Below are 12,161 nucleotides of genomic sequence, written 5' to 3' on the forward strand. Positions count from 1 at the left end.
CCTACACGTATTCCCAGCTAGGCACCAAAAATAGAAGCCAGCTGAATCAGTAAAACCTGTTAATTTGGCTTTAAAAGGAATTCTTATGGAGAAAACCCTCGGCCTCCTCACCTGGGGATTTCTGATGAGAAGGGTCAGGAAAAGGGGTTTGATAACAAAACAATGGGCTGGTGAGAAGAAGCAGCAGCAGTATTAATTACCATTCCTTCAGTGGTGTCCCTGTGCTGCTTTGGCAGGAGAGGGGCAAAATGTTTCCATTTAATACCATGTCATCAGGGGATAAAGGGACAGAAAGTGGTGCAGCGCAGTTTCCACAGGTATTATTGTTGTTTTTAATGAAGGAATGGGACCATTGTTGGCTTAAGCATGATTTATTGCTTAGATAAACATTAGTTTTAGAGGATGTGAGATTTTAAAGGAGTAAGTTGTTGGTTATAGTTTAAAGTAGTTATAAGTGTTTTGTTATAAGATAATATATAACTTTCTAGTTTAATGGATAGATGTTATAAAGTTTTTCTTTTTTAATTTATCACTTTTACTTAATTTTGCTGTATTGCAGATACTTTTATTTAATAGGTTGTTGTTGAACATATACATATATATTTCTATTATAACTTTTAAACTCTTGGCTTACTTTATATAATTACATTTCTACATTATAAACTTTTCACTATCTTAATTTAGATTTTTACTTACTTAAGGTATATCTTTAATTACAACTATAGAAACATACTTTTAATTTTTTTTTAATGTTTGTGTATTTTATTTTTACATCCAGACTCCAGGGAGACCTTCCAGCAGCCCTCCTGTGCCCAAAGGGGCTACAAGAAAGTGGAGACGGGCTCTTTGCCAGGGTCTATAGTGACAGGACAAGCAGTAATGGCTTTAAACTGACAGAGGGCAAGGTTAGATGGGATTTTAGGAATAAATCTTTACTGTGAGGGTGGTGAGGCACTGACACAGAGAAGCTGTGGCTGCTCCTTCCATCCCTGGAAGTGCCCAAGGCCAGGCTGGATTGGGCCCTGAGCTTGGAACTGGTTGATCTTTCAGGCCCCTTCCAACACAAACCATCCTATAGTTCTATGAATTCTATGATTCCATGATTCCGACACAGATGTTGAAAGGTTAAAATTGTGAGGTGGCAGAAATTCCCCGTGGCTCATAATGGGCCTGACAGACAACATGAATTCTTTGCTACCATCCAGTCACTCTGCTTCTTCCCATGGCTGTGACATATCCCTCCAATAAGGGTGATTCACACAACTTAATAATATCTTTTAATGAGGATTTAGCTTTTTAATACTGAACAAAAAGAAGCACTGCACTCCTTTGTTAATTTCCTATGTGTTCTGGACCTTGCATTTTAGGTATGAAAAGAAATGAACAGGTTAAGCAAAACCATGTTAAGGAACTTGTTGGGTTATTATTTTATAAGCTGAAGCATCTATTAAACCAGGTTTTATTTTTCCTCATTGTAGTCAATGGCAATATTCCCAGTAGTGTTATTAAACACAAGAACAGGCCAGAAAGCTGATTATACCTGAATTAAAAGAGGGCAGAATAGATTGTTCTTTCATGAACTTGGAGCTTACTTAAAACATTTTTTTTATTTGGGATTTTGTTGTTGGTTTCTGATTTTGTTTTTACCGAGATAGCATCGTGCAGTCACTCTTTGCATGAAAAGTGCACTAAAACTTGATTAAAATATTTTAATGAGTCACTGAGGGACTGCACTGATGCCTTCCTGTGCTGGATTATGTGCAAAAGGAGGGACTGGGCCATGCAAACCCAGAGCTTAAATCACAGTGTAAAGCTGTAGCAGGAATTGTTTGCTGCAGTTTGGGAGCAGCAACAGCTTGAAAGGCAGAGACTCCAGGTCAGTCTGGACTAAGAACCTTCCAGAAAACCCAGGGGAAAGCTTCCCTCAGAGACGGGATGGAGTCAGCAGCACTTTGTGGCTCCTCAGCAGATGGCCAGAAGGTCTCCAAAAATTAAATCTGAAGGGAGGGCTGTAATTCTGCCATCTCAAAGACCAGGTCACAGCACTGCCTGGAATCTGCCACGTGAGCTCCACCAGACACCCAAAACCGCAGGAAATTCTAAATATACCAACAGAAAGGGCAAAGTTTATTAGAAGTCACAAATTCAAAAATCATAGAGCACGTGAAGGCCGCAGGAAAAAATCTCCTGAAGTCTAAACACAACTAATACGGGTGAGTTAATTTACTCTCTCATCCTGAACATTCTGATTTTTCCAGACACTTTCTCAGAAGCAAAGTGAAAGCTGGGAGGCTCACCCAGTGTCTTGGTTCTACCTTCACTGTAAGGAAAAATTCTGAACACATGACACTGATGAACAAAAAAAGTGAAACTTTGTGTGATTAAAAGCCAGAATGCATTTAAAGGCGAAGCAAAAGCATTTGGATGGAATTTAGTTGCCCAAATCCAAAGCTGCAGGTTTGAATCTTTCAGTGTTTATACATTTTTGTGAGATTTGGGGAAGGATTAGATCTGTGAGATGACAAGGATTTAAGTAACTTATCAGAACTGGATGTGCAGAATCAGTGTCTGAAGAACACCTGGATAGCCAGTTATATGTTACATGAAAAAGATAATGAACAAAATACAGAAAAAGCCTTGGACTGCAGCTGACCAGAAGTCTGCTGGAAATACAAGAGAGAGGAAACAGCCCTGGATGTTCCTGACTGTACAGTGGCAGGTCTTGCTAAAATAATAACAAGTTATGCAGGAAATATCATAAAATGACACAAATTCTCCAAAAAAACCATTGCATTTTGTTTTATAAATTTCCAAGTATTTTTAGGATTTATTTTATTTATTTATTTATAATTTATTATTAAGAAATTATTTTATTATTTTAGTATTCTTTTATTATTCATCCTGTGCAGGTGTCATTCTGGGGGACATTTCCTGCTGCATTAGGCAGGAGCAAGGGCAATGATGCTTCTTGCTCAGAAGATGAAATAAATGGTTGATCCTTTGAAATACATTTTTTCTAGAGAAGATATGATTAGTGGGACACCTTTTGAATAAATTCTACGTGTCTGAAGGAGAAATCCACTTCTAATGAAAAATAGAAATACCCAGGGAAAACCTTCTATGTACGTGCAGCCAAAGGAGTTACAGGAGGGCAAAGGAAGGATGAAATTACTTGCAAAAGGATGTATGAAGTAAGATTATTTTGGAGATGAGAAATAGATCTACACTGTACTTTTCTTAGCACTTCCCAGGATATGTCCTGTGTTTTTCATTTTATTGGCTTAAGGGAAATGCTTTTATTTCCAGAAAACAAACCAAGGCACACATGAGGAATGCCCAGAGTAGGCAGTACAGAAGGAAATGTCAGGGACTGAAGGCAAAATACTCATATCAGATTGCATTCTTTTGTCCACAGTGATACTGGAATTCATCCATCCACTTCAGTAAAACCCAAACCTTCACCTTCCTAAAGCCACCACAGGGCTTTTTCCAGAGACACAGTGAATGATGTGAGAATTCATGATAGAAGAAAGTCATCTTCCTTGACTGGGCTTGTTCAGCTTCCTCTGCATAATCAGGAGTGATGCCCACCACTCCTGACACCAGGATGTTGGAAAAGGTATTTATGACTTTATTGAATGAAAAATTACAACCTGAAGGAGAATTTGTTTAAAGGATTACCTGGACTGTGATTTAAAGATAGATCAAGGGAAGCACTGCAAACTCACTTGGTCAGGTAGCCTCAAATTAAATATTGCAAAGTCTCACCATTTTCATGTGTAGAAGACACCACTGGATTTCTAGATGGATTTCTATTTTGTCTGGATTTCCATTTCTGATATGTTTACATGAGGGTATTTTTAGGACTCTATATTTTCCTAGTTTATTGGCACCAGAGTGCTGTGAATAGCTTAAAAATTCCCTGGAACTTTACAGTACCTTAACCTGAGAGAGCAGCCTCCTAATTACAAACTGATTACCAACTGAGGCCTGCTGGTTCTTACTGGAGATAAATGGGGCATTCCTTTACTTTACTGGGAATGGGGCATTCCTTTACATTACTGGAGATAAATGGGGCATTCCTTTACATTACTGGAAATGGGACATTCTTTTACATCCATGCCTGACATTACTCAGAATTACTGCAATGTAAGCACAGCCAGCAGCAGGGGGATGCAGAAATCTTCACACTGGGGGAAAAGAAGTCTTTGTGTCAGAGATAATCTGCATGAAAGACAGATAAGGGAAATTTTCCCAGCAGCAGAAGGGAAAACCCTGGAAACTGAAGGTCCCCCACAGCTTGTCCATCAGCTCCCAGGCACTGTGGAGGCTCCAGAGTCCCACCAGGGGAGGGTGAGCTCCTCCTGCTCTCACTCTGCTGGTTCTTTCCCCAGGAGCCCCAAGAGGGAACACTGAGTTCTCCCTGCACAGCATCCCTGGCACAATTCTGCTCCAGAGCTGTCACACTTGGCACAGGAACTGTGCCAGTAGGTGGAAGGAGATCAAGAGGATACCAAGGATTTGTTTAAGCTCTTGAAATACACACCAGTCCTTGGATTTTGCCTGACACACTGCCCTGGGCAGCACAAAAATGTGTGTTTGTGCACCCCCTCTCCTGTCCTGTTCCTTTGGTAAGCAGATGAGAATGAAGAAAGCTCAAAAGTTTTCTGAGTGTCTGATGTGTGTGTCTGGTTGCAGGGAAAAAAATAAAAATATTGAAAGTCAAAATTGGGATGTCTGGGCAAAATTGTGGACCAAAAAGGCTGTGCTGCCAGACTGAGGTTGTGATGGCAGGTGTAGATTGGTACCCAGAAAATAGGTTTGGGATCAATTACCTTTTATCCCACGTACCTGCAGTGGCTAAACCAGAATGGCTTTTGCCCCTCAATTAACAACTTGGTGATTGTATAGCCTTCCCTGAAGAAAAGAGATAAAAGGCTCTGCTTGGAGCTCCAGTCTCCATAGAGGAATTATGCTTTCCTTTAGTTCTTCAATAAGCATGGTAATTTTTCACTTGGAAACAAATTTTTGTAGGTTCAGGAATTTGGGAATCTGTGCAATTCCATTTATGAGCAGGATTAGATGGTAATGATTTAATTGATGGTTGAGCATGCAGACAAACCATGCATAAAAGATCTTTTCAATAATTGTATCTTTTCATGGAGCAACAGGCTTTTGTATTTAGGTTCCAGGCAGTAATTACAAACCAGATGCTATTTTAGGCACAGTCTGCAGCACACCCTTGGTACTTACTAGGAAATTCAAAACAAACACAAAACCACTGCTGGAACACTTGAGGCAGAAAGGTGGTGAATTAAACAGAGGTAAGGTGGAGTCACACACGAATTGCTGTGAGAATACTGTATGTCTTATTATGATATTGTATGCATTATTATGATAATAATAATATAGAGAGCTGGGGTCAATGTCATGGAGCACGAATGGTTCAGGGTGGAATAATTTTTTTTTTTGATGTTTTGCATTAAATCTTCTGTGTCAGAAAGTTCAGGTTTTGTTTGCAGGCATTGGATGTGGAAAAGAAGGGATGAATTGTTTCCTGATTGGGAGGTTTGACCCTGGTGGGAGCTGCTCCCTGCATCTGCCACCACCTTGCCCTGCAAACAGAGCACACAGATTAAAACTGAGGCTTGTTAGCAAACTGGGAAAGCCATTCATGTAACAGGGTGTGAGGGGAGTCTGGGTAAGAGAAATAATGCAGTTTTGGAACAAGATAATGCCATACTCTGGGAAACATGAGGTGCTTTACTTCTGTGAGGAGCCAGGCATTGTCAGCACTGAATCCAGGGTCTTTTGTACACTGAAGTGCTGGAAGTGCTGCTGACTCCTCTTAAACCCTGAAATGTGGGGTTTACTCAGGCACCCAAAACCAATAATGATTTACAGCTTTCTTTTTGGTTTTTTCAGGTGCCAAAGGGGAAAGGAAATTAATACAGAGCTGTAAGTGCAAATCTCCTTTCTTTAGACATCCTTTCTCTTAAGGACAGCAGCATTAGAGTTTGCAGTGCCTTTGGTTTAAATAAAAATTCCAGAAGATATTTCTCATTTAATTGTTGCCATTTGGATTGTTGTGTCTGTTCCCCCGAATCCTCTGGTAGCTCCTTTTATAAACACAGCTCTCTCACTTGTCTGTTTGCTCTCTGTGTGGCTGAACATTACATTAGACAGGTGTCAGAATGTTCTGACATTTCAGGCTGTGTTATGGCCTCAAACATTTTATTAAGATACTTATTCAAACACCTGCAGACACCAAATGTTTGATGTCTTTAGGAACAGACATGAGTAGCTATTGATTTTGTGATTTGCTGTCACCTTGGATTTTGCAGCATTCATCAAAGGTGTTTCAGGCCTGGCCATTACTATTAACTCATTGAATTGAAAACTGGCAACTTAATTCCATCATGTCCTCACATCCTGCAGCAGTCCTGATGTCCCTACGATTTTGGACTGTTACCTGAAGAGCAAATCCACACCTTTGTAATGAAGATGTTCTTGCTGTGAGGTGAGTGGCAGATGAAATGTGAGTAAAGGCTGAAGCAGCTCGTTACCAGCCTGGTCTGCTGGGCCTGGGCTCGCTGGGAGAACTCACGTGTGAGGAATGAGAACAGCTGAACCCATCTGTCCAGTAAGAACCACGGAGGGAAACAGGGTGAGGGAAAGACTTTGAGGATAGGAGGAGGCAAACCAGCAGGTATCAGAAGTAAAAAACAACAACAACAACAACAACAATAATAATAATACCACCAGTTGACAATTAAAATGAAAATCTGTCAGGCACATATCTAGACACCACTTGGAAGTTATTTCTACTGGCAGTGTGTCGCAGACATCTTTTTATGAAAAATCCTTTCCTTAGGATTTTTTCCTCCTGAGAAGCTGGTTCTGCCAGGGAACCTCTCAGAATTTCCTGGAGCTACATGTCAGGTGTTGACAGGAGGACTGCTAATTTTGCCAGCATGCCAATGTAATTACTAATTTTGGTAATTTAACACAATGTCACTTGATAGAAGCACTTCTCTAGCTTCTTGATTTTCTTCTTAATATGAAACACAGATGAGATTCACCACTGACATGTCAAATAATCTTTCTGCCATGATGACTGTGGACATGGGATGAAACTGAGGAGGTTTCAGTATCCAAACTCCTAAATTATGTGTGAGTTCTGTAAAATTGAAAGCTTTTTCTCTCTGGTCTCATGTACTTTATCAAAACATGTTATCTGTGGAGAAAAACTGAGCAAAAACATTTCCAAAGTGTTTTCTGTCTTTCTGAATAATGAATTGAACTTTAATATTTATTAAATACAAAATAGTAATAAATTACAATTGCACAATTTCTTACAGTTTTTATTAAGATCGAAACTTATTTGTTCAGACTAGATTTATAGAAATAAATCACAGTACATTTTTACTTGTGTTCAGAAGATTGTAATACATATTACAAAATTAAGAATTTCTTTGTCCCTCAAACCATCACTGCGAAAAGAATCATGCATTATTTCTACTAAACAAACAAAATGCCCACCTAATTGAGAGAGCCTCGATACAGGTATGGCCCTGCTCTCCAAAATTAGACATGAAACATAGAGATACCAGGACTACTTATTGAACAAGAAATAATAAAGTATAGTACAATGTTGATGTGCTACCAAAACCAAAAGGATACCAAAAAAACAACACACCTCTCTTCACACACCTTTGCAACGGGTATCGAGGATGGCAGCTGGCCAGCATGCAACCGAGTAAAACACCTCAGTTTTACAACGTCTATGTTTGAGCAGAAAGGAGGAGGAACTAAAGAGCCCAGAGAAAACAGAGGAGCAAATGAAGAGCCCAGGTGTTTGCATCTCCCGTCACCTCCCCCTGTGTGCCACGTGCGATGCCTTCCATGGCGGGCAGCGCTGCCGCCCCTCTCTGCGTGCCTCCAGGGAGATGGGTGTGCTCCCAGGGAATGCAGGGCCCTGGAGATGGGTGTGCTCCCAGGGAAATGCAGGGCCCTGGGGATGGGTGTGCTCCCAGGGAAATGCAGGGCCCTGGGGATGGGTGTGCTCCCAGGGAAATGCAGGGCCCTGGAGATGGGTGTGCTCCCAGGGAATGCAGGGCCCTGGGGATGGGTGTGCCTCCCAGGGAAATGCAGGGCCCTGGGGATGGGTGTGCTCCCAGGGAATGCAGGGCCCTGGGGATGGATGTGCTCCCAGGGAATGCAGGGCCCTGGAGAACTCCCAGCTGGGGTTCCTTGCCCAACCCACTGTGTGGGAAAAGAGCTGTGAGCACAACTCCTGGAGCTGCCTGGCCTTGGGCGCCGCTGGAATACAGCTGGCACCTGGCGCACACGCTGCCAGGCTGTCACCTTCAATCATGGTGGCACTAATTGCAGCAAGATCCAGGGTCACCAAGTCTGTCCCACTGCCCTTTTCTGCAGCACAGGGGGCTGCTGTTAAATTCTACAGTGTTGTGGATTACTCTCACTATATGATTTTTTTTTCCTACTAGATAAGAGATCCATTGTTTTCTCTCTTGATACTGAGATGCAATCATTTGGCAATGCACTGTTCTAAGGGGAAAAAAGCATTTCATCAATGACACTTCAGAGGGAGTCACCTGATCGGCTTTTTTCACTTCCTTCTGTTCAAACAAAATGTATTAACAACAAAGTCATTTCTGATGGATTTCTAGCTGGGTCAAACAGATTTTTCAACTGAATTTCCTGGTCCCCGTTTATTGTTTGTTACTTTTAAACCAAAAGAGTTTTCAGCTATTTTTTATTTCAGTTGCAGACATGTCCCCTCAGCGCTGGAATGTTGCTAGGTGATAAGCATGTAAATCAATATATCTCTTATGTCCCTGGCTTTGGGTGCTCATGTTAATATAGCTACATACCATGCTTGGTGTTTAAAACACATGAAAGAAACCAAACTAAACCAAATCAAACCAAACCAAACCAAACCAAACCAAACCAAAGAATAAAAACAACCCAAAAGCCCCCTCAGCAACCATCCCCTCAAGCCAGGAAGGGTGGGCTAAAATAACCTCTTTTTCCCATTCTTTTGCATTGTCCTTTGCTGTTGTTTCATTTTGTATTGATCCAGGAGTTCCCCTATGAGCAATTGAATTGTACCTTTATGTAACAACTGTCTCACACATGCTGCTTCTGTGTTTTATGGATCTGCTGGCATGGAAAACTGAGCCATGCAATGGCTGGTAAGAACAATTTTAACACTGGGCCTTTTATGCTACATATTGTTTTTCTGTTCTGGTAGTCCCTGCTTCCCCAGATTGAGATGACTGTTTGCTTATCCACTGCCAGGGCTATTTGCAGGGGAAAGCAAAACAAAAGAAAACAGAAATGCTTTTAATGTCTTGTGATTTCAGTGGAAGCAGATAAGGAGATATCTGAGCACTGAGCTGCAGAGGAGTTGTGCTGCGAGTGTTTTGTCACGGGAATATCAGGCCAAGGTACTCGGCCTCACTGTCAGTAACTCTGAAGGTTTTCCCATTGCCACTCACTGCTTTGTCACAGAACAGCACCTGACACAGAGGCTTGTTACGGAAAACTAGAGGTAAGAATTTAATAGCACATTGTTAAAGAGCAAAATGGGATTAAAATCTTGCTGAGATGCATTTCTAAGCAATTCTCTTTTCTATTTCAGAGTTATGATAGTTGTCACACAGTGTAATAATGCATTCACAGCAAATAAGAAAATAAATGAGGGTTTCAGCTTTGAAATCATTCTTGTGAGTCTACTGGTGATTACAACCGAGAATCACAGCTCAGAGAAGAAAGACTGAGCAGCATTGGGACCACAGCTTGCCCTGGGTTTGTAGCAGAATTATCTATCCTCTGGTCCTTCCAGCAGGCTCTGGTATTATTCTAATACAGCCCAAAGACAGCAGCAGTCTACTGGCCAACCAGAACCAGAACAGAAAAATATTTAGGGTCTAGGGAATATCACTGGCTGAGTATAAAGGTGAAGAGTGAAGTATCCAAATATAGAAAATATCTATCACTCCATAGATGCACTACTATGATAAGGCAGGTATTTGTAAAAAGCACATAGTAATGCCACAGCCTGAGTGACAGTTTGCAAGTCATGAGCAAAAATTAGGAGAATTCAATAAATTTAGGGGGTTTTATTCATTATAAGCCTTTGAAGTCTGCTGGATTCCACTTTAAATGCTCACTGTCACAGAGATTTCTTTCCCTGTTTTAGTAGAACTCCGTTCAAAATAATTCTTTTGATGCATTAAGTAAACTGAGCATCGTAATAAAACAGAAGAACTGCAACCCACTGGCAATTATAATAATACCACTTTTCAGCTGATGTCCCTTTGAGCTGCTGGGGACAAATCCTAGAAAGGCTCCTGCACTTTTCCATGGACACAAATGGAGCCTGCTGTGTAGGTGTTTTCCCCTTCCCAGCAGTTTCTGTTGCTAATATTGCAGTGGGAAGCATGCCTGCTCTGCATTCCAGGCAGAGATGCAATGTAGAATGATTTGTCCAGGAAATCAGAGAACTCCACTCCGAGGAGGAGCTCCTCCTCCTTTCCTCAGGCCCATCTCCCCTCAGTGACTCCTGGGCAGGTACACCCTTGCCGGTGGTAGCTGTATTCCCCATGGCATGGCAAGAGATTTTTGAAAAGCACTGTGCCCACAGGAACTCTGATTTATACCTGCAGCATACATTTACAGCAGATCCAAGATCTCCTGCAAGTTCCAGGACATTCTTTACCCACAAGTAATTCTGGTTTTGTGGAAGATCCTCATTGATAGGATATAAAACTAATTTTTTAGACTTGAGGCCAAAATTTTAGATATTTCTTCAAATCTGTGCATGCATATTTGTGTCAGCAGAGTTGCAGGTCCAAAATGCTTGGTGAACACTCATCACATGCAAGATGTGAAGCAATGTGTGTGCACATAAACTTGTCTGAACTCTATCTAATGACCAGGGCTCCCTCTCTGTAATTACACAGCAGACAGCTGTATTGTATAAAACATCCATACTTTGCATTTGCATCTTTTAAACAAAAAGTTCCCATGTAAAGATGTGAGTCAAGTTCTCTGTAGAAGACACTGGACGATGAGAGAACTCCATGCATGGCTAAATGAGTGGTGAAAAATTTATTCCAGGGTCTCCTGCTTTGGGGTACAAATTTCATTACGTGACAAAATGCAGTGCTTTGATTCATTTTCTTTTAATGGTCAGAATTTGTCGGAATATACAATATACCACCATGTAAACCAGCCCTGCTAACTCTACCACAAATAGTAAAGGAAGTCTTCACAGGCACTATATATTTGGAACAGCATTTTCAGATGACATGGGGCATGTGTGTGTGTTTGTTTGCATGATCCAGCATTGCCACCCGGGACACACTTCCAACAGTTTGCAGTGTCGTGGACACGACTCAGAAATGTTGACTGGAAAATCATCCACAAAGGTTGAGGACTAACAACCTCCATGTTATACAGATGGTTATCTCCTTTCTCAAAGAACATGCTGTCATTACAAATACCATATGCATCTTGTTCTCACCCAGCAGAACTTTTTTTACAGTTTTTCAGATTTGAAGATTTCTGCAAGGAACCATATTAATTTGTTTTCACGTCAGGTGAAAGGAGGCACCAGCTGAGACTGAGGACGCAACTTGTCATCAAAAAATAAGAATCTGATGGCAATCATTCTTGAAAAAGAATACTTAGAAAGCTAATCATTCACAATACTGCACCTTTTTTGCAAGTACAAGGACAATATTTGTTGCTGCTTCCCATATTTGTTGGTTTACATTGCTATCATTTTGCTTGTAAACCTGGGTTATTCTACTGAACAGAAATGATGACTCGAATTTGGGTAATGCTTACGACCATACAAATAATCTATCAGTAGCAGTAGTGTCAGCTGGAGAATTAATGCTACAAGTGGATAACATCACGCTGTTTGAAACCAATAGCTCTTCACACAGTAGAAGACTGAGGGTCCTATTCAGCAAATATTCAGGGTCCTATGGCTGTGGCCACAGAGGTTCCAGAAGCTCTCGCTGAGTCTAATCCTGATTCAGGAACCAAAATGATATGCTGTGTATGTATTTCTCTGCACAGCCTGGATGCGCTGGACACCCTCCCCCACTTGATTCCTGGGAAGG

General features: G+C 41.2%; 1 protein-coding gene across 1 annotated transcript in view; it reads right to left on the reverse strand.

Annotated features, from left to right (window-relative positions):
* Positions 1-7,337: 7,337 nt before the first annotated feature.
* Positions 7,338-12,161, reverse strand: part of SYT9 (synaptotagmin 9) — a 51,554-nt gene continuing 46,730 nt past the window's right edge. The window contains exon 8 of the mRNA XM_014310121.2: positions 7,338-12,152. Coding sequence (XP_014165596.2) covers positions 12,063-12,152 — 90 coding nt within the window. The 3' untranslated portion in view covers positions 7,338-12,062. The remainder of the gene's footprint in view (positions 12,153-12,161) is intronic.

This window comes from Geospiza fortis, unplaced genomic scaffold (genome assembly GCF_000277835.1).
Source record: "Geospiza fortis unplaced genomic scaffold, GeoFor_1.0 scaffold196, whole genome shotgun sequence".
NCBI classification, from domain to species: domain Eukaryota; kingdom Metazoa; phylum Chordata; class Aves; order Passeriformes; family Thraupidae; genus Geospiza; species Geospiza fortis.